Source organism: Olea europaea, chromosome 20 (genome assembly GCF_002742605.1).
Source record: "Olea europaea var. sylvestris chromosome 20, O_europaea_v1, whole genome shotgun sequence".
Taxonomy (NCBI): domain Eukaryota; kingdom Viridiplantae; phylum Streptophyta; class Magnoliopsida; order Lamiales; family Oleaceae; genus Olea; species Olea europaea.
The window spans coordinates 2,950,447-2,974,586 of NC_036256.1; the positions used below are offsets into that span (position 1 = coordinate 2,950,447).

At 34.2% G+C, this 24,140-nt stretch overlaps 1 protein-coding gene across 1 annotated transcript; it reads right to left on the reverse strand.

Moving 5' to 3' along the window:
- Positions 1 to 99: 99 nt before the first annotated feature.
- LOC111369412 (probable LRR receptor-like serine/threonine-protein kinase At1g67720) lies at positions 100 to 17,078 on the reverse strand. Its single transcript, XM_022990919.1, has 15 exons — positions 16,685 to 17,078; positions 15,147 to 15,678; positions 14,494 to 14,999; positions 14,049 to 14,181; positions 13,812 to 13,883; positions 13,631 to 13,699; positions 13,491 to 13,562; positions 13,097 to 13,165; positions 11,455 to 11,609; positions 11,151 to 11,368; positions 2,691 to 2,817; positions 2,553 to 2,621; positions 2,246 to 2,432; positions 836 to 971; positions 100 to 638 (listed from the first exon to the last, which is right to left on the reverse strand). Exons 1-15 carry the CDS (start codon positions 16,764 to 16,766, stop codon positions 306 to 308), a joined length of 2,760 nt encoding a protein of 919 aa, XP_022846687.1. The 5' UTR covers positions 16,767 to 17,078; the 3' UTR covers positions 100 to 305.
- Positions 17,079 to 24,140: the final 7,062 nt, after the last annotated feature.

Genomic DNA, 24,140 nt, shown 5'->3' on the forward strand with positions numbered 1-24,140 from the left:
AAATTTTAATGAACTTACTGAATTGTCCAGTCAAGTCCAATAACAAACATGCTATCAAGGTTATTGAGGTTCACAATTTTATTGGGTACGAGCCCAAGAGAAATAAGAAAAAATATATTACAAAAAACTTCAGATTAGGACAATAATTAGAGAATTATTCATGAATAGTTACAAATATGTACTCAACCAACAAGCTCAGAATTTACAGTTTACTTCTACCATAAACACAAAGAAATTCACAAAACCTCTCACCCTGTCAATCAAATAAATAGGAGGGAAAACACTACAGGATCCAAACAGAAGTTTTACCGAGCAGCTGGCTGCGTGATAGAATCGTCGATAGACAAATAATGCTCGCTAGCACTAAGGTCGAGCGATGCCATATTCAAAGAAAAATGAGCAGAATGTCTAGAGATTTCATCTGAACTACCTTGTTTATTAGCAGCCGCTCCTCTTTCAATTGCAATGGCATCTTGAATCTCCTTAATAACTTCACACATTGATGGCCTCATGCTACCGTGAGGTTGAACGCACATCATTGCCTTCTCGGCTATTTTCCACATCGACTGGATGTCATATTCGTGCAAAGTGGGATCGATGATTCCCTGTATGTCCCCGCTCTCGATGTGTAACTTAGCCTGCCAGTGTCAGTTAATGAAAAACGTTAACATTTTCCATAGTAGAATAGATAATAAGATTTTAATGACTGTGGAACTATTCACGATTCCACAGACCATAGTCGGTTTTCTGGTCAAGTACATTACAAAATCTGAACGTGTGATTTGTAGACACTCGCTAGTATAATTCAGAGCTTTTTCTGTCTCAAGAATCTTACCCATTGGACTATATTACGGCAATTAACTCCAAAGTTCACATTAGAAATTGCTTCTTGACCAGATATAAGCTCGAGGAGAATGACTCCAAAGCTGTAGACATCACTTTTATCCGTCAACTGCTGGGAGATATAATACCTGCATGACATGAAAGGGGAGAAAGTCACAATTGTTGGTACCAATGTGAAAGAATTTAATTAACTCTCAACAGTTCATGTCGGTTAGCGGCCATATTACTCATCATTAAAGAGCAATATTAGTATTGGATCTCAATCAACCAGATTCCACTGCCAGTGGCAGATTGCTCGTATGGCATCATATTTAGTAATCCAATAAGAAGCGAGTATTTGATTAGAAGGAATTTACTGGTTCAGTATAAGAATGATTTGACAGCAAAAACAAATAAATATGACAGTTGCTGCCAATTCTAAGAAACATCAATAACATGTAAAAATTGATTGACAAATTACGAGGAATGTGTTTGGTTCCACTTGCAAAATTCTGCCCCTATAGGTGACCCTATTAAGGTTTCTCATTCAAACTGAAACAACAGATTCCAAATTTAAATTTGTTCTGAAGTTTTAACTGAAGCAGAGAGACTCCCAGAGGGTCCATTGAAAGTTAATTTTCAAATAGATGTCACTGTGAACAAGCTGAAAATTTTGGGCCGAAATAGAGGTTGGTTTGATGAATTATTAACTCACCGTTCATCTCATTGATAAACAAAAAGCGTGATTATTGTATTTTGGATCCAATGGTGTTTTGTGTATATATCTTTTGCAAATTCCACTATGAATTTATGTGTTAAACCTAGTAATTCTAACAGTTTTATTCATACAGGACAGAGATGTAGACCAGCCAGTGCGCCAGGGGAATTTCCACAAACAGATGTAAAGCATGAAGAAAAAAAACAAAAAACACACACATTGACAATAAGTTGAAAACATCCAAGGACACAAGCATGTTTCGCTAAGCTTAGAAATATCTTAAAAAGTAATATTTTTTTCTAAAAATGTTTCGATATATTACTTTTTCTTACTTCTAAGTAAAAATAGTAGTTTATTTTGAAAGTGAATCTCGTTGTACTACCAAAATAAATACCTTATTCTGACTTTGACCAATAAAAAAGTTATTGCTTACTATGACTTCTCTTCCTACAAGTCCTAGGAAATAGATACTACAGGATTGGAATCTGGCGCTACTCAACATCCCTTCCGGTCGGACAAGTGGTGGTATGGTTCAAGAAAATTGTCCAATTCCAGCAATGCATATACCAAAAACTAGAGTATATTTATTTTGAAACTTACTCATATGCCTAAAAGTAAACTTTTTAAGCTTAGCCAAACATTCTCTTATCCTCTACTGTTCCTTGAGAGACAACGCTGAAAGTCTAGGAGAAAAGAAAGACTCACTCAGGATCCAGATAACCGACAGTTCCTCGAACTATGCTTGAGACATGGGAAGCTCCATCTAGTGCAAGTTTTGAAAGACCAAAATCTGAAACCTTAGCTCTCATGTTCTTGTCAAGAAGGATATTGCTTGTTTTCAAATCCCGGTGGATGATTGATGGAACACAACCAGTATGAAGATACTCAATTCCTGAAAAAGGAATCGAAAGTCTGAACAAATCCTTTTTTAAAGACAAATAATTACCAATCCGATTAATTTTGTTGATGGGTTTTTTACTCAGGCAAAACAAATTGATACTTGCTCACCAACCTTTTGCAGCATCATCAGCAATCTCAAGACGCTTGATCCAACTAATACCTCTTTCACGTGTCAAAGGCCCTAGACGAGCAAATTTTAAATTAATCAAGGATTATATCTACTTGTCTTTATTTGGAATAAATAACTTACCATATAGGTGTTCCTTTAGAGTCCCATTATGCATGAACTCATATACAAGAATATCTTTTCCATCTTCTTGGCAATATCCAAGAAAATGTACAAGATTTCTGTGGTGTATCCTCGAAAGAAGAGCCACCTAGGAAAGAAGAATCACCTTTCTAATTAGTTAATACTCAATACACAAGTATCAAGCAATGCTAGGAAATGAAAGGTTTCTACTCTCTTAGAAGTAGTTGGAGCACGTTCAGCAAGCAAAGTTTGATATTCAGTACTATGAAGAGAATATGTAGATTAGTCCCCTCAATAATTTATTTGGAACCCATTGATAAACTATAAGTTGCTTATATATATATAAAACATAATAGACAAAAAAGATCTCTCTTATAAGTAACTATTTCTATGCTAAGATCAAGTCTTCTTCAACACTTCGTTTATTCTACTATCAAGTCTGTTGTATTGCTGTTGATTTAATTAATTAAAACAAAAGGCAAATCTGTGTTTAGCTAGTGGCAAATGGAGACCAACTGGTCTCTCTTTGAACCAACTGAATGGAGCTGGACCAGCTGGTTAAAAAGTCACAACAAATCTGCTCTAATTTTGAAATTCCCAAACAGACATGGAACTGATTGATGAGATTCGGAATCCAGAAAATGCAATCTGTTAAACTGATAAAACAAACAGTTCTATGAAACTGGAGTTTAAAACAATGCAGTTTTGACTTTCATTATATAGAAATCAGAGATGAGATAATTTCTGTATGTATTAACTCAAGAATAATACTGCCGTTTAAACGGGTTAATGGCACGAGGTAAAGTTCAAGAAATCAGGGAAAATATCAAATTCCCAAGGAAAGAATCCTATCAGCTATAAATAAAAAATACTAAATCAATACTAGCTATAAATACAAAGTACTAAATGAATGCTAAATCAAATAAGATAATATTTGATTTCGTCCACGCTCCCCCTCAAGCTTGGTCAGCTTGGCTGTAAATGTTGATGAGACCAAGCTTGCCTACAAGGAAATCAAGAGTTTGTTTAGTTAGTCCTTTTGTGAGAATATTGGCCAGCTGGTGTGATGTAGGTACATACTCTATGCTAATAATATCTCCAAGTTTCTTTTTGATAAAATGTCGATCTATCTCCACATGTTTAGTCCTATCACGATGGACAAGATTGTGAGCAATATTAATGGTTGACTTAATATCACAATAGAGTAGCATAGGTTCCTAAAATTCGATATTCAATTCTTTCATCACTCTCATCCAAATAAGTTCACAAACTTTATGAGCCATGGCTCTATACTTGGCTTTTGTGCTACTTCTAGCAACTACAGATTGTTTTTCATTGCACCATGCCACTAAGTTTCCCCACATTACAGTGCAATATCCAGAAGTTGATTTTCCATCATCAATGGATCCAGCCCAATTAGCATCAGGAAATGCTCTTGCTTTTCAATCATTCGTCTTTGAAAAAAGACTTTTTCCAAGTGTCTGTTTTAAATATCTCAAGATTCATTATACAACATTGAGATGACCTTGACATGGTGCATGCATTTATTGGCTCACTAAACTCATTACAATTACTATGTCTGGTCTTGTATGCGAATGATAAATAAGCTTTCCAACAAGACATTGATACTTTCCTTTATCGACTAGTCCTCCCTCAAGCATTTTTACTTTATTACCTAGTTCAATTGGAGTTTTACTCAGTTTACATCTCAGCATGCCAGTTTCGTCTAAAAGATCTAAAATATATATCCTTTGAGAGACAAAAATACCCTTTTTACTCCTTGCGAATTCCATTCCCAGAAAGTATCTCAATGCTCCAAGATATTTTAACTTCAAATTCGTTTAACATCATTTGTTTGATTTTTTTCCATCTCTTCACTATCATTTCCAATGACAATGATATCATCAACATACACGACTTGAATGGTTATCTTCTCCTTTCCAAAGCGTTTGACAAACAAGGTATGAACAGATTGTCCCAAAGTGTAACCATACTTCTTGATACCTTCGAGAAACGGCCGAACCAAGCACATGAGGATTGTTTTAAACCATAGAGGGACTTGTTGAGTTTACAAACAGTTTGACTCCCGAAATCTTCTTCAAAGCCTAGAGGTTGACACATATAAACCTCATTTTCAAGTTCACCATTTAGGAATGCATTTTTTTGTTTTATCAAGTTAATGTAGGGGCCAATTTGAATTAGTTGCCAATCAGAGTAAAATTTGGATGGTATTGAGTTTTGCAACAGGAGTGAAGGTTTCAGTATAGTCAATCCCATATGTTTGAGTAAAAGTTTTGGCCACCAGACGTGATTTATGTCTCTCCACAGAATCGCCAACCTTATACTTTACTGTGAACAACCATTTGCACCCTACAGTACCTTTTTCTTGTGGCAATTCCACCAAGCTCCATGTATTGTTTTGTTCGAGAACTGTAGTTTTCCATTCCGGAACAAATAATGCCTCCTCAATAGATTCGGGAATTATCTCACTAGAAATATTCAAGTAAAACATGAAATGAAGGTGATAGATTTGAATAGGAGATAAATTTAGAAATAGGATGTTAAGTACAAGACCTAACACCCTTTTTGAGAGCTACTAGTACATCTAGATCAAGATTGGGATTAGGTGTACCTGACTCATTTGGCAAAGGAGGATCTACCATCAGTTCAACTTCTTGATTGTGAGTAGGATTCATAATCTCTTTATCCATTTGAGAGACCTTTCTGCTAGAGTAGACCTGTATCTATTGCTGATTAGGCATGGTTGGTTCTCCCCCTATTTCTAATACAGGTACATCGGGCACATGAGGTGAGGTAACATTTGGTATACTTGGTTCATTTATTGGGAAGGTGGTTTGAATGGACTCAAGAGTCGAGTATCCCATGGACAACAAGCTTCATCATGTTTCTTCCCCTGAAGCGAAGTTGAAGAGAAATAAGGAGTATCCTCAAAGAATGTAACATCACAAGTAACATAGATTTTCTTGTTTTGTGGGCAATAGCAACTATAAACCTTTTGAGTTGGTGAGTAACCAATGAAGATGGTATTTTGAGCTCGATGATCAAGTTTATTTCTATTGTCGTCATGAATATGGCCAAAGGCTGTACATCCAGAAGTTCTGAAGGGAAGAGTATTGGATTTGAAAACTTGTAGGTAGGTAGCTTTAAAGTTTATAGTATGGTTAGATAAGTGGTTTGTAAGATAGGCAGCAGTTAAAACAACATCTACACATAAGTATTTTGGGACATCCTTAGTAAACATAAGAACAAGAACAACTTCAAACAATTGACGATTTTTTCTTTTAGACACTCCATTTCGCTGTAGGGTGTCAACACGAGAACTTTGATATATAATCCCATTTTCCAACAGATAATCACCTAGAATGGAATTGAAATATTCCTTTCCATTGTTGGCTCTAAGAGTTCGTATATGAGTTTCAAACCAAGTTTGAATCAATTTGTGAAATGCTTTAAATATTTGACTGGTTTCAGATTTTCCCGAAGTAGATAAACCCATGTAGTGTGCATGTGATCATCAATGAATGTAATGAACCATTTTTTTCCATGAGAAGTGATTTTTGATGGTCCCCATATGTCACTATGGATTAAAGACAATGATGTGGCATGTATGGCTTTGGAGAAAATGAGGTACGAGTGTGTTTGGCAAGTTGGCAAAATCTCACATCCAAACGGAATAGAATTTTTATTATTAAATAAAGATGGGAACCAACATTTCAAATATGAATGACTAGGATGGCCAAGTCTATGATGCCATAACATTATTTCCCTGTTACTAAAAACACATAGAAGCAACTAGACACAAAAGCTTATCGACACTTTGACTGATCACCATCAAAGTGATAAAGACCATCATGAACCCTAGCACTGCCTATCATCATCCTCGATAGCAGTTCCTGAAATTGACACGATAGGGGCAAGAATTTAGCAATACGGTGATAGTTAAGAGTAATTTTACTAACAGATATCAAGTTGCATTTTAAGTCATGAACATGGAAGATAGATTTAAGAACGAAATTCTGGGACGATTTAATATTACCAATTCCAGCAACCTACATTAAAGATCCATTAGCAATTTTACCGGTGGTATGATTAGAACAAGGAACGTGAGAGTAAAAAAGGTTAGAACAACCTGTCATATGATTGGAGGCACCTGAATCAATGATTCAAGGATCCTTAGAATGAGTGAAAGAATTTAAGGCTGAATGGGGTTTACTAGATTGAGCCATTGGGCATGACCCAACAACAGAATGAGGGATTAACTTTAGAGAAATCGATGGATGGCTAATTTAGGAGACGACAGAGTTGTTCAACCTTCTCCTTACTGAATGAAAGAGTAGGACTCGAGTTACCAGTTTTATCTTGGTCAGATTGAGTTTGATAGGCACGCCCATCCTTTTTCTAGGTTGCCCGTGAATATCCCAATACTTAACTGTAGTGTGCCCATGACAATTACAGTGATCATACCCTGGTCACCTGTTCGTGCGCTATTGATAGGCTCCAGGCTCCAATCCACCTCACTTATTCTAGAAAGATCCAAAAGCAGAATATCCTGCAAGTGGGTGGGGAAGGAAAACTGAATTCTGTTAGAAGAGATCTATAAATAAAGGTAGAAGCTAGCAACAGGGGGGATAGGCAGTGAGTAGAAGAGAGAACTTTAGGATAGTTTAGCCCTCTCGAATGGCTATTGTTTCTGATCTGTTAGTGTAATTTTTCTTCGTTTTCTCCAATTAATAATAGCAACATATTTTTTGTTCACAAACTGCAATTAAAATCCTATCAAATTGGTATCAGAGCCGTCGATTCTTAGACGAATGGAATCAAACTTCAGAAGCGAGTGGAAGGAGAAATGGAGTTCAATATTCAATTGGTGGGAGAAGATGGTAATGCAATGGAAAGGAGATCAGGATAATGATTCGGGACTGGATTCATGTGGCCGACTAAATATTTCAATATTCTACGGTGAAAACACAAACGAGTGGGTGTTGGAGACGGAAAAGATTTTCTCCAAAAATCAATTATTAGAAGAGAAAATAAGAGGCTGCAACAGCATGTTTTGACTGGCAAACCTAGAATTGGTATCAGCAGGTAGATCGACTACAACCGGTGCGAACTTGGGATGCATTGAAGGGATTGATGTTGGCTCGATTTTGTGTGAAAAAGCTTTCCATTAGTGAAGAATATTCAATAGGGAAGCGTGGGGAATTGGGGAACCTGGAGGCACCGGGAAAGAAAAGCATTATCAGTGGAAGGGGCCTCCATTGTCGTTGCCTGGGGAGGAGGAGAAGCTGGAGATTGTAGAGGAAGTTATCGCTATTAACGGGCTACAAGCAGATAAGATGAAAGAAGAGAAATTGGTGGAGCTAATGGGTTTAGGTTATAATTTGGACTGGGCACAAAGAGTTGAAAAACAATATGAGATAGTGAAACAGGTCCCACTGAATCTCAGCCCAAATAGAAGTAACCCTAGCCCATTAAAAAGTAAACCCATATTAACACCAAACCAAGACAATACTACTCTTCCCCTCCAATCACGTTACAACCCCTTTCCATCCCCAGTCAAAATTTCAGCCCAGTCACGTTACAATCTGAAGGGATTGGAGATCAATAGATTCCAGCCATCCCAAGGGCGCAACTTCTTCGGCAAATGTTTGGCATCAAGGCAAGATTGGACCGATTACTGATGGAATGTTGAGATTCCGATGTCTCCTTTGTATAAAATTTCAGATCTGATGTTGGAGAGTATTAGTTGCAGAGAAGAATCGATGCTTGAGCCCCAAGGATTGGGCCGAGTAATGGAGTTGACAATAAATGGTGAGTACAAACATGATTTTCTCAGACAGACCCAAAGTATATTGGGTTCAAACTAGGGAAAAGGGATTTTGTTTACTTACAATCCAAATCTTTATGACGTGGATCCAATTCGCTGTAAATGTACAGGCCCAATGACTTACCGCAAACTGAATTTGATCCAAACTATTCGGTCGACTAGTTATAAAATGAATGTGATCCGGATATCTTCAATCCCTAAGGCTAAATGGAAAATTTTACTTGTACATAATCATTGCACATAATGATGTTCATAATGTGATGTGGCAACCATCCGATTGTTGATGTGCAAGTGTGAGATTTGAATTAAAAGTTGGATCCAGTGCCACGTGTAATTATGGACACCATTATGTAGACAATTATGTACATGTAGCACTTCCCAAGGCTAAATTGGTTTCTAATATGTCCAGGAACCACAATCAACCACCTAATTTACAGAATTCCTTCAAACTGCTTTCAAGTGCAATGTTGCCATGGCTGCGAGGGAAACGATTATACCATCGGTGGAGGGAGAAGAAACCAATCAAGCATCACAACACGAATAAGGGGCTGCAAGGTTTGGGGTTCAGTAACTATTCTGGTGGAAAAGAGGAACACAAAATGGACATCACCGCCAACACTTTTATGGGATTAACTTTTGGTATTCTCAAGTGCATAGCCAAAGACTGCAGTGACCAAACTGATGAATCCTCTGTCATTCTCCAGGGGGCCCAAGGAAGAATTAACAGAACAGTTTGGGGACCTATGAACAAGACATTCATAAGTGTTGGGGCTACCAAGTATAGAAAGGGAGGAAAGATCGCTATATGCATCGTTAAATCTGATTACAGAGAAGTGAGGGAGCTTATGTCGTATGTGCAGCTTATGTGGATGCTGGGGATGCAATGCTATGTTTTCCCATTTGAACTAAGAACAGAAGCAGGAAAAGCGCATGATTTTTGCTTTGATATCTTGAAGATAGCATTTCTAGACACTGACTCTTGGGAGGCCAGAAATGCTATACCTTTCTCCAGCCAAGTGAATCTTAAGTTGAACTTACACCTTAAGGACAAGATGGATTTTGGAGGGGCAAGAAATGATAGGCTCCAGCCTCCAATCCACCTCACTTATTCTAGAAAGATCCAAAAGCAGAATATCCTGCAAGTGGGTGGGGAAGGAAAACCGAATTCTATTAGAAGAGATCTATAAATAAAGGTAGAAGCTAGCAATAAGGGGGATAGGCAGTGAGTAGAAGAGAGAACTTTAGGAGAGTTTAGCCCTCTCGAAGGCTATTGTTTCTGATCTGTTAGTGTAATTTTTCTTTGTTTTCTCCAATTAATAACAGCAACATATTTTCTGTTCACAAACTGCAATTAGAATCCTATCAGCTATTCAGAATGATGCTGCCCATTTGAGGAGGAGTTTTTAGACACTAAGGCAGATCCTTCTGGAGCAAATGGAGGCACCGGTGGATCATTAGTTAGCATCACCTTCCGACGGGCTTCTTTACGTCGAACTTCAGCAAATGCAAAGGATCTCGTGCCACCAACCAGGCTTGCACCTCGTCCAAATTTCGATTAAGGCCAGCAAGGAAATCAAAGACCCTCTCCTTTTCAAGATAGCACCTCTATTGACTCTGCACTAAGCACATGCAGAATCATCTCCAAAGAATAAATCCAATTCTTGCCAAAGGTCCTGGAGGTCAAAAAAATATTGGGTCACAGAATTTGACTGTTTCATTTCCTTCAACTTTGATCGAATTTCAAAAATCTGAGAAGCGTTCCCGAGATCAGAATACATCCATTGAGCCGCATCCCAAACTTCCTAGGCTGTTTTGAAACAGAGACATCAGCAGCTTATCTTTTGGTCCATCGAATTAATAAGCCAGGCGAGAACAATGGAGTCCTTGGCCTGCCATGTCTTGTACAACGAGTCAGTTGGGCTCGGTGTATGAAGTTCACTGGTGATGTAACCCAATTTGCCACAACCACAGATAGGTATCTTGACAAATTGTGCCCACTGCATCTAGTTTTATCCATCTAGTTTGTGGGCTGTAATATGGAGAGAGGCAATATTGTTACCAAAAAGAGGGGCAACAGGGGTAAAATTTCTTTCAGCCTGGGACTGGCCAGAAGTTGCAGATTAGGCGTCATCGCCGGGTGATATGGCTGTCTCGTTTTCAGCCATGGAGTTTTATCTTTTAGCCCTTAGGCTCTGATACCATATAAAAATCAAAGATGAGATAATTTCTGCATTTATTAACTCAAGAGTAATAATGCCCGTTAAATAGGTTACAATGAAATAAGGTGAAGTTCAAAAAATCAGGGAAAATATCAAATTCCCAAGGAAAGAATCCCATCAGCTATAAATAAAAAATACTAAATCAATACTAGCTATAAATATAAAGTACTAAATCAATGCTAAATCAAATAAGATAATATTTGATTTCGTCCACACATGATAATCAGGATTTCCTATGAAAAATGTTTGAATTGATTAGAACAAATAGCCAACAGATTTAAAGAACCAAGAAATTATCTTCAGAAGAAAATTTGCTTCAAAAACAAAAAAATTAAGACATGGAAGAATGGGTTAAACTTCCACCAAATTGTACCAAAGGTGCTCAATTGATACCTCGTTTGAAAATTCTCTTTTTCCCTGGAAGGAATCATTAGTCAAGAGTTTGACTGCAATTTCCTTTCCGTCTTTCAATTTCCCATAATATACGACTCCAAAGCCTCCCGACCCAACTTTTCTCTCAAAGTTATTTGTAGCCTCTTCAAGTTCAGATAATGTGAAGCAATGTGCAGCTTCTGTCCCAGCACCATCAAAGGAAGAGGGGAGATGTTTATCTAGGAAATATAGAAAAACATAAGTGCCGTTCCACCTAATTTTTTTAACACATATTGCAAATTCGTTATGAAACTATGTCTCCGACCTCGTTTAGGACGATACTTATTTCCCTTCAGCAGTAGGATGCAAGAGGTAGTAGTAACAATGAGCAGAACCGCAGCCCCTACCGATGATCCTATAATAATTTTCTTGCGGTGCCCTCCGCTGCCCCCTTTTTGAAGATTTATGTTTCCAGTATAGCTGAAACCAAATCCATGGATGAAAATTGTGGTCAAAGGAAGATGAAGGTGCATTTTAGAAAGACTGGAAAAGACGGTACAAGAAATGTAGTATAACCAGCAAATGACTTCCAAATTAAAAATTTAAGCACATGTTTGGTATGTCGTACTAGACATGACTAGACATTATAATGAAAATGATTTAATTTTTTTTTTAATTTTTGGGTGTAATACTATTCAGGGATATACTGTCCTCCCCAAACATGCCATAAATGTGAATCTATGTTAAAATAATTGAAGTAATCAAAATTGGCACTGCAACATGATGCAGTTATACATACTGTTATCAGGTCAATCCTTTCTAGTTCATTTCATCTCTTGACTAATTAATAATGGCATATAAAGGCTTTTATACCACAACTGTTCAAAACAGACAGTGTTGCCAAAATTCAGGGAAACGAGAGTAATACAGCTCAGCATGAGAGTATAACTTCCGATCCACATTGCATCTGTCCTCAAGGAAATGAGCACAGGAGACATAAAATGTGAAAATGAACTTGTAAGAGCTGAAACAGTACGATTTTATGACAAATCATTTATTCATTTATGAATGCACTTTAAGGAAACTTAATACTCATATAACCACAAGTTTCCCAAACTTTGTTCTAGTAGGCATAGCAATATGTTAATGCCTAAAATTCGGCAAACGAAGACTATTAAAGTTTCTTTGTTTTAATTACCCAAGAAAATCTCTCCATTAAAACCTGAGGAAAATACGTGTGATTTAACTGTATTCCTATTCATAGAATCTGGTTTGTGACAAACTTTTGACTGAATGATTTTCTCATTGGGATTTCTTACATTATATAGAAATAATATCAATCTAAATATGACAGATGTAATCAACCTAAATATGATAAATACAATATATAAATAATTATGTTAAGTCATAATCTTCGTCAATCTCCGTGACCTCCGTTGACAATCTCTTTTGGTCTCATTGACAGTTTGGTCAATGACTGTGCATTAGATAGGAAGTAGATTATAGAGTATTCATGGGGATTATATAGCCATAGATTAGACATTTTTAGGGATTGTTAGCTGTAGATTAGACTATTCATTTATTTCCTTTTATAATTATACAACGTGCATATAAACCCCGTAAAACGTGACTAACCAATGAAGTCAGAAATTATCTCTCTTTTCTTTCTTCCTAGAAAACCCCGTAAGACTAAATTGAAACCACTGTGGTTACTATATGACCTCCAGCAAAACCCTTCGTTTTTATCCCTTGCATGATTATGTTATCATTCTAACACAGTGAAATGTCAAATATGCTTTCCTTTTTTGTGAAAAAAAGATCAAACGGAAGCAAATGATATAAAAATATATATAATTTCAATGGTTTAAGAAAGTACAGCATATGATGCAGGCATGTAATCAGCTCCACACAAATATTAATAATAAAAATCGTCTCATGCTCCTAACCTAATAGCTATAGATACTCACTTTAAAATCAGATCCTTATCAAGAAGTCCAGACGGCACTCTTCCAGATAACACATTGTTCTGAACATACCTGCAGTGACAGACAATTAAAGAGAGAATAAAAATATTTAAGTTAGAAGCTAAACGTGTGAATGCAGATCGAACGCAGTAGACAATTAAACGAAACATGATGTCTCCATTTTGCATCAATGATGATAGTAGGTGAAGCAAGAAGCTTATATGAGAAGAATTATCATTTGCTTGAAACTACTTATTAGGAGAAGAGAGAAACACTTTCCAAAAAAGATTACTTTCCTCATCTACTACAAGTACTTTGACAGAAATGAATAATCTAAAATGTCAAGGAATATTGTAAAGTGTGAATAATGGAAGAAAATGTGGCTCTGGAAACTTACAATTCTTTCAAATTTGGTAAATTTGCCAAGGAGGAAGGCAGCTCGCCTGTCAGTTGATTATTTTCAAGATGTCTGTGACAGGCAAACGCTCAAAAAAGATCTACAAAACACTGAATGGGAAATGAGATTTCAATAATTACATTTTTTTCAAGTTTGGGCATCCAGAAAAATCAGGAATTGAACCAGACAGTGAATTCTCATCAAGCCATCTGCAATGACAAGACACATACACGTTGATCATCTATAAATCACATCGTTTCAAAAACAGACAAGAAAAAGACCTCTGGAACCAAATAACCAACGGTGGTGATTGAAACTTACAACTCTACTAAACTGTTCAACTTTGTCAAAGCTGAAGGAATTTCCCCGGTCAAATTCTTCCCTGATAATTTACTGACAGAGCAGAAAGCAAGCCACCAAGAAAAATCAACAAGTTAATCACACATTCTATGGCACCGAAAGCAGCAATATATGTGTACATAACATTGTTTTTATGCTCAACAGCCATCGTAGCACGAAACTGTACAATGTTAAGAGAAGAATAAAGAAGAGATTTACATTGATACTATACTTGGTTGGGGATCTGAATTACATTGAACCCAAGACCATGGAACTGGAAGGCATGGGTCGCCACCTTCTTTTGCCCACCCTGCCCATGAATAAGCAGAGGTTACAGCCGCAATAAGTGGTCCTGAAAATCAAATAAACTTGTATCAGGGGTCCCTGCAGCATCAAAGCTAATTGCAGAAAGATAAAAATAACTGATTCAAAATATTTAGATAGCATGTTTGGTACAGAAGACTAGATAACAATGGACAATACTAAGAAAGAAAAAGAAGATGAACTCTTGTTTATTGTATTGTCAAGTCGTCCAATTCTGCGTACAACCAAACACATACTGATGGTATAACAGCATCAACCATTATTAATATTCAAGATATTGGCAGGAGGAGGACATACTAAAATTAGCATACATCGTACAGGAATCACTGTTGGTTCTCACCATCAACAGAGCCATCACTCCTCCTCAGATACTTGTTTATTTCCATTGCATTCAAGAGAGGGCCCATAGTAGAATCAGATGTCTTCCCAAATCTAAATGACAACACAAATGGGAGAGATATGTTGTTAAATCCTGGCTCATAAAGACGATAATTGCCTTGGGCATTCTCTTGGATATTTACAACTGCCTTGCTGAGTTCAGGGCTGCCAGGCAGTACAAATCTGAATTTTCTAGTATCACTTGAACTCAAATCTTCAATTTCCGCAAAATAAGAGAATGCCCAACCAAAACCTGGAAACCCATCTAGGTTCAATCTGTATGTCAATGATCCATTTCTTCCAACTACAGCTGTCTGCATCACCTTCTGAGGCGGTCTTTCATTACTGCTAACATCAATTGGCTTGTCGGTAGATATCCTTTCAGTTCCAGGAGCAACATCAACAAGGTAGTTGGCTTTCTTCACAGAGTCAGACTCCCATAATCTATCAAATGGGTCATCCGGATACCTGTGAGGAGAAAATGTTGCTCCAATCAAGGACCAGAATACGAGAGGGAGTTGCATAAATGTGATAGGACACAATAACTAAGGAATACATAAAATACTTTAGACCATATTTCACTTTTACTTTCCATGAATAAAATTTAAGTCATACCTGACGGGAGTGTTACTTTCTGCACCAAAGTTTATTCTTGCTGACACACTAAGGAAGAACTCGTTCTCAAATTGGTTCATATAGACAGAATCATTAAATTGCCGGAGTTCGAGGGTAGATATAAAAGGCTGTCCAGTTGTAGCACTGGACAAGCAAATGCTGATGGTGGGACCCATTGCCAGAAATATTAACTCTTGAGACTCTATTGTATTGGCATCAGAAATGACAATTGTAGCCCAATGAGTTGGTCCAAAGGAAATGTCAAACTTTGGATATACTTCATTGTTATCGAAGTCTCCATACAAGAAAGTCGCCCTTACAAGGTACCTGGTCCTGCTAATGACACCAAGTGTGTAGCAATACTTATTGTTATCTGCCGGGAAATATCTCACCGTTGTATATTGCATTCTTGTCTCATTTGCCACGGATATGTTAGCTGTTTCTCCTCTGATCATCTGATTATCTGAGGTCCATTCAAGGCCTAGCTCATCAGTGAAGTTATTATTACCTCCACAGTCGAGACTCAAAAAACCTGCATCATATGGTCCGTTTATCAGCAGTGTACAATTATTTTTGCTGAGATGATAGCCAAGTTTCAGGCACGTCGAATAGTTCATAATTTATCCAGGTTGAGAGGATTAGAAAGGGGTATTGACAATATTGTAAGTCGGTGGTACTCACGAAAACTTTCTACCACGAGATGATCAAAACAGGATCAAAACCCATCTAAACCAGCCATATAAAACTCTGGACCTTTATACGTGTAAAGATTTATTATGGCATAGACACCAAATTATAAGAATCCTTCTCAAAAAAATAAATAAGAAGATTACGACATGGTCATCTTTTACTATGCCCCAACTCAAGATCCCCCAAACCAAAAAAATCCTTTATCCATCTTAAGCCATCATTATCAACATGTCAGCACACTTCTTGAATATCAGAATAGAAATTGACCTATATTATTCACAATTTACCATTAAATAATTTGATTTCATCATCCCGTTCAGAAGGAAGCAAGTACCACAAAAACTATGTGAAATCAAATTGTAAAATCCAGAGCTTCAATTTGTCCACCTAAAACTTAAATACTGCAAATATTTTTCCTAAATCCTAAATGTGTTCGCATAGAATGCTATTAATACACAGAATCTAATGTTTATTTGTTACGAGCAAACTTCATTTATATTGAATACAGTGTTCGTCTCTTTTAAACCTAAGAAGTAATCTCTCTGCTCATCTTTTCTATTCTTCTTGTTTGTCTTAGAAATTAAGTTGCTGAAAACCTTAAAAAAGTAAAATTTTTCAAGGAACTTCATCAGCAACGAAAGCAAAGATTTCATCTATAACTAGAACCAAAAAGATATCTAAAAATAATCAAAAATCTTAGTGACAAATAAGTAGAAGTAGTATCTCAAAGACATTTCAACGATATTATGAAGCAAAATAACCCAATAAGTACAAGAGGTTAACACCCGTAACAGTAAACAAAAATCACAAGAAAACAAAAAAACACGTAGAGAGAGGAAGAGATAAACCTGGCATCTGAGCTGTGGTGACATTGATAACAAGAAGCAGAGATAGAGATAGAAGGAGAAAGAGAACCCTCAGCGTCCCCATTTCTTCTTTCTTGTAAAACGATGAAAAGGCAAACTACGAAGATGAATGCATAAAAATGTCGAAAAAGAGTGTACAGATAGAAAGTAGTGGCCGCTTGTATTTAGAACAGATATACAAAATAGAAAATAAAGTATAGGGAGTGCTCACTGCTCAGTGATTCAAAAGTAGAAGATGATAGTACAGTAAAGCGAATCAACGTATCGGATAACAAGATTTCATTATTTTTTGGTTAATCATTGGAGCGTATAATTTTACTAATTTAGTGAGAGAATAGAGAATGTTCTAGCGAGTGTAATTGTGGGGAGAGAGAGAGCATGAAGTTTGCTTTTTCTGGAGTTTAAACTGTTAAATTGACATATTAAATTGACATATTATTATCATTGAAATGACTAAACATGTTAGCAAATACATAAATAAAGAAAAATAATAGTGGGAATTTCTTTATATTGATAAGTAAGTTTTGATATATTTATAAGTATGGAATTTGAATATGTAGTCCTTGTTCTATGCTGAAAATAGAAATGTGAGTCTTCCTACAATATATTACGTTCAAATTTGGTAATAGTTAATCGAAGATGGTATGGTCCAAATGTGATAGAATATAAAACGCATCAAGACCTGATAGAAAATTCATGCATGGAATCAAATGACTCGATGCTTAGTGATGAAAACCAACTTATTGGGAGTTCATGACATTAGGAGAAAAACTTCGATGGAACAATTGTACCGTCCTATATTGTGACCATCAAATGGGGACCCACCACCTCATCAGATGGCCTACCCCTACTCAATGAGGTGAGGTCACCTTAGGACTTGAGGTGGGGGTGGGTCACTCAATTAGGTGGTGGCTCCCTTTTCAACGATAACACCACGTAGGACGGTGTGACCATCTCATCAAAGTATTCCTCCGACGTTAGGATTATTATATAAACACACGAAAATGGTGGTTTGATAGTTGATTCTAACTTTTAGCTAAAAATTGTAACATGTTAAAAATTTTATCTGGTTCATGACTTTACAAATGAACTATTTTTTTTACATTATCATTATTATTATTTTGCATTTTTCTCGATTTTGTATAATAAAAGATCACATGCTCTCCAGTTAAAGTCCTAAAAATTGACCTAATCTATCTATTTCTTTCTTGAATTTTGTCACAGTTGACAACCTCCTCACACGAAGTAGAACCACGATTTTTTATTCATCATAACCCCTCTACGTGTTATCGTCAATTTTGATTGTGCATATGTCATGGCCCTTCTTTCTTAGTCTTTAAGAAATGCGGAACAAAACGACGAAAGTCAGCCACAAATACCGATAATAAATGGTGTAAGGCCAACTTTTGACTTTCGGGTCCCACCCACATTCTTTTGTGGCACATCCATTGTCTCACGTTTTATGCATTGATTTCTTCTGATTAGTAAACATGGCACGTAGTTTATTGATTAAATACATAAAAATTATCAACCTGGAAGCAATATTTTATGGACCGAGCTATACGAACCGCAGGGATAACCACATACACACACATGAGGAGTCGGGAATTTTAGATTTAGACAAGACCCACCTCACCCATGTAAGAGCACAATCAACCGTTGTGTCAACCTCTATGATCATTAGGCTTAATTCATATTTCGTCAATATACGAAATTTCTTTAAAAAAATAATAGCACTTACCTTTTGTCAAAGTAACTTTAAAGAAAGAAAAACTGTTTTCTTTATCTTCTTTCATATGCCTACATTTTCTTTGGCCTTAAGATTGTACCGTGCACAAGCGTCAGATGCTTCACAAAATATTCACATATTTGGAAATGGCCATGGACTACAGGACGACTGCCCAAAAACAAAATTTTCAATACATTTAAAAAAAAAAAAATGTGTGATATTTGTTGGGTTCTCTACATGATCTAGTTTATTAGAAGCAATATTTTATTAGAAAATGAAGTAAATGTGTGACGAATATTTCGAAAAATAAAATTTTTATTTGTTAGTTTTAATTTTTTTTAAAAATATTCGCACTTTTTTCGTTTGTTCACCACTTTCAGACAAATTATTCATATGTTTCGTAAATCGAGCCATTGTTTGAGTCCCATTATTTTGGAAATTTATTTTTTCAAAATTCACTTTCAATCACAAAATTTTTAATAAAATAATATTACATGTAAATTCAAATTTTTTCCTTATTTTTTAATCATACATTCTCCATCAATCAACTATCTAAATTGTATTCTTTTCTCCAAAATGAGGTTCAAACAAGGGTTGAGTTTGATATGATTAGAACAGATAATATATAAACCGATTTTGCTAGTGGTACATCGGGGTGTACCTAATGGTGTACATTCCACTCACATGGGCGAGAGATCCACTCGAATAAAATATCATTTCTTTCATATGGGTCCCACACTCATGTGAGTGGGGTATACACCATTCAGCACATCCCATTATGTACTACTAGACAAATTCTATATAAATTTTGGTACACTTCTAACAGATTGGCTTGTGATAGGGGAAAGTTGTACCTGTGTATAAGTGGGGGAGATTTTTATAAATGACTTGCCATTATTCATTTTTGATAAAATGTCTATAATACCCTTAATGAAAGAATTTGTCATATTTTGCACAAGATATCCTTAATTTATTGGGATAGTTTTAAAATTCCTCTATTTCTTTCATTTCGAATTTTAATATATAGTTCCATCTTTTGATCTAATAAATTAGCATAATCTGTAATATAATTTTAATGCAATTCGCTAAGATTATCAGATTCCTTAGATGAAATATCCATAGTCTCTAGTTGAGGAAAAATATTTCTTATTTTTCTTAATAGTTTTTCTAACAGATTATCTAATCCTTTAATTGTATAACGTGGTATTATTCAGATAATTCCTTGCAAGTTTTATGAATAATAACATGTTAGATAAGTTTTTTACAAACATGAAAAGTAATAATCCCTACCATGAAAGGGTCTGCATCTTTGGTAATTATTAATCTGGGATAGACATGATCTCCTGATGCAATAAAATATGATTCATTTTCTTCCAATTCGTAAACAATTTTGGCAAATGATCTATATTCTTCTTCTTTTGATGATAAAGGGGTATTATCATCTTCATCAGTTTTGATTCTTATAACTCTTGTATGTTCATCACCATTTTTTATAGTCACCTTCCGGGGACTTGCTATGTCTCGTTTGATATTGCTAGGTCCACTGCTGCTTCCTCGCTGTGTACCTGTTTGTATTTTTGAGATTGTATCAATTGGCATTTCCTGTTTGGTATCTAATGACTCGAATTGTGAAGTAATATTAACAATTATGTCATTCAATTCTTTGGTATATTTGGAATGAGAATTAGAGATTTCCCTCAACAATTTGACATTTTGTTGGATAGATTCTGCCATTTCCTCTACCTGCTCAATTCCAATTTTCATATCTTCAGATTCCTCCATGAGGAATTTCATTCGTCTGTTGACGTCTATTAATGAATTTGTGATATTATCCATCTCCGAATTCGATATTCCTGCTCAAAAAATCTGCAAGATAATTATTTATTCCTTTAATATGAACAATATCAAAATTATAGAATGATAAATATGATTGCCATCTGTGTAACCTTCTATATTGAGGTTTCATAGGTAACTTATTTCTAATAAGTCCTGCAACTTGAAAATTATCAGTTTCAACAACAAAATTTTTCGATAAAAGGAATAATGAAAACTTTTTTATTCCTCTAATAATTGCTAATAATTCTTTTTCATGAGTAGTATAATTTATTTCTTTTTGGTTAAAAGTTTCACTTGAATATCTGCATATTTCATTTAAATCTTTTTTTAATATAGCTGCCCAATATTTATCCGAGGCATCAGTATTGACAATTAGATTATCTTTTTCATCATGTAATCTTAATTTTGGTAAATTTTTACATTCTTCTTTTAATGATTTAACAATTTCAGTATGTTCTTTATTCCAACCTTTAGTATTTGTTTTCCAAGTAGAATTTGTATCTTATGTCTCCTTTTTGAGAGATTTTCAATAAATCCTTCAGCGTTTCTTTTTTGAGAGATTTTCAATAAATCTTTCAGCATAGTTTAAACATCCTAAAAATTTTTGTATTTGTTCTTTGGATTTTAATTCATCTAGAAAGCTTTCTATCTTTTTAGATATATGAGTTTGTAATTTTATTCCTTTTCTATCTATTGATAATTCTAGAAAATCTATTTCTTGTTTCTCTATTATAGATTTCTTTTTAGAAAGTACAATTCCTTCCTTTTTGCATTCATTTATGAATTGTAATAAATGATTCCTACACTCTTTTTTATTATTAGAACATATTAGTATATCATCAATATAAACAATAAGAAAATTACTATACTTTTTGAATATATTATCCATTTTTCTTTGAAATATTTGTGGTGCATTTTTTAAACCAAATGGCATAACTAACCATTCATATTTTTCTTGAGGTGTACTAAAAGTTGTATATTGTATACTGTCTTCTTCCATTTTTATTTGCCAAAAATCCTGATTTACAATCAAATTTGAAATAATATTGTTTTCCTTTTACAAGGTTTATCAGGACTTCTTTATTTGGTAAAAAGTAACCATCAAATTTAGTATATTTATTTAATTTTTTATAGTTTATTACCATTCTAACTTTTCCTCTAACCTGCTTAGAATGTTTCATAACCATAAAAGCTGGACTGCTACGAGGTCCATTACTGGGTCTAATTAACTTTTGTTCTAATAGTTCTTTTAGTTGAATTTTAAATTCTTGCATATCCTGTAAGGTATACATCATTGGTCTAACTCTTATTATAATATTTTCTGTTAATTCTATTTTAGCTCTAGGATGATATGGTTTTCAAAATAATAATGGGTTTTCTCCATAAATTTTTTCTAATTGTTCTATGATTTTTCCCATACTTATCTCTATTTCTGTTTTTAGGATCTTTTTATATGATAGTTTTTTATTTTTTAGTTCATTTTGCACTATTGATCGTTTTTTCCATTTATCACCACGCTGCGCTGACTGAACTCTGTAGGGTCTAAATTCTCTGGGTATTTTTAATAGATGTGCACAAGGTGTTTGTAATATTATCATATAATTATTTTGTTTGTAATATTGAAATTGTTGGATAAAATCATTTCCTAATAATATATCACATTCTAACTTATTATAATTATATACTTTATTTATTATGACTTGTCTACTACCAAGTATTATATTAACTTTTTCAACACTATCAATCATTTAAGTACTTTCTCCAGTCACTCCTGTTATCTTTATTTTACTATTTTTATTCCATGATTTTATTAAGAAATTTTTAAAAATTGTTATATCACTTCCTGTATCAATTAAAGTACAAGTTGTTATATTCGTTTCAACTATAGTAACTTATATATATACTGCCAATGGAAAACTAATTTGATTATTCATCCACTTCATATTCTACATAATGTAGTTTGTCCTTTATGAGTTATATATAATCCTTCTCTTTTTATACTATAATCTTCTAATCCATTTAAGAAACTCATTCCTAATGATATATGAGGTTCAATATCCATACTTTCATCCAAATAATATGGTACTAAAAGATCAATCCCACCTATTTTTATTGGTACATTTACCTTTAATTCTGTGATATATAGTTGTCCATCAAAATTCCTATATTCATATGGTTTTATCTTGTGAGTCATTGATCCTTCATTTTTATTTGCAGCCATATGACATTCACCGGCTCCTGTATCTATCAATATATTTGGTCCTTTTATATACCTTCTACCGTTGAAATATTTTCCTTCTATTTTCATATTTCCATGAGGTTTTATTTCTTTTATACCACTAGTTTCTCCCAAATATTCCTTTTTATTTGGTAGTTTAAGACTTTTTGATTTCTTTATCAACCTTCTATTATGAAATGTTATTTTATAATTTTCTTCTTCTCTTAACTTTGCTATTTCAGGTTTATTTTTAGTTATATTAAATTTATATTTTTCTGGAATAAGATTTATTTGTTTGTTTGGTTCCACTATTTTACTAATATCCTTACATTCCTTATGAATTTCTATGTATGGTTTATTAGAATAAATATTCCCATAATTAGAATTAGTAAATGTATATAATGCCCTATATTCCATAGTCATAATTTGATCTCCTGGTTCCATTATATCATTTCTATGTAATTTGAAATGTAATTCTAAAACTTCATTAAAGTTTTTATCTTTCAATGAGACACAATATTTTGGGTAACAAGTAAATATTAACTTTTGATATGCTAAATTTCCTTCTATAGTTTCTAAATGACCATCTTCAAGATTTATAATTCTTCCATCATGCAAGCTTACAGTTAATGGTGAATCTATTCCTTCCCTAAATAAGGGTTTAAACATTATTTGTATTCCTGCTAAATAAACATATTGGATATTTTCACTATGCTTTTTACTAATTTTTGATAATAATTTTGATGCTGTACTTTTTGTTAAAAAATTTATTTTATGTGTTCCCTGAGTTGTCCTAACATCTATAGTTTTTTCAATCTTATGGTATTCATTTATTGCTATTATTTCTCTTCTCCACATTCTATCTTAAATTTCCCATTTTCCTATTTTCAAATCTAAGGATAACTTTTGTATCTTCTTGAATTTATTATTATCAAAAGTCAATTTTAATCCATAACCTTCTATTCCATCATATTCTTGGATTTCTATATTATTATTTTCTATTTCTTCAATTTCTCTCTTCAGATTCTGATCCATTATCTTTTGAATCTGCTTCACTTATAAATATTTCTTGATTATTATAATTTTCAATATCAGATATTTCACTTCGTTCGCTTTCTATTTCAAAATAATCTTTTTGTAATATTCTTACTTTTTTCTTTGTGCAATCTGGACTTATATGACCTATTTCTCCACAATTCCAACACTTACATTGTTTTTTATCTTTCTCATAAGGTTTATTTTTTTGTATATTATTTTTCCTTTTATAATATTTCCTTTCAGGTTTTATGTATTTTTTCTTGAAATTTCTATATTTTTTAAACTTTCTGTTTTTATACTTTCTTTTATTTCTTTTTTCGGAATTACATCCCCATCTTGTAGGTTTTTCTATATCTTCACAACATATTTTAGTTAATTTTTTTGATTTTTTCAATAATTGTCTTTGTTGACATATATATGCAAGTCTTTCAAATAAGAATTTTATTCTTGATCCTAGTGTTCTAGGTATTCCTATATTTTCTTTAATATATTTTTCAAATTCTATTTTAAAATATATTCCCCATGATCCTGGTAATTTATTTTAATACATATATTGATATACTTCTTGATTCTCATTACTATAAAATTGAGTATAATAGTAATCCTTGAATTCACAA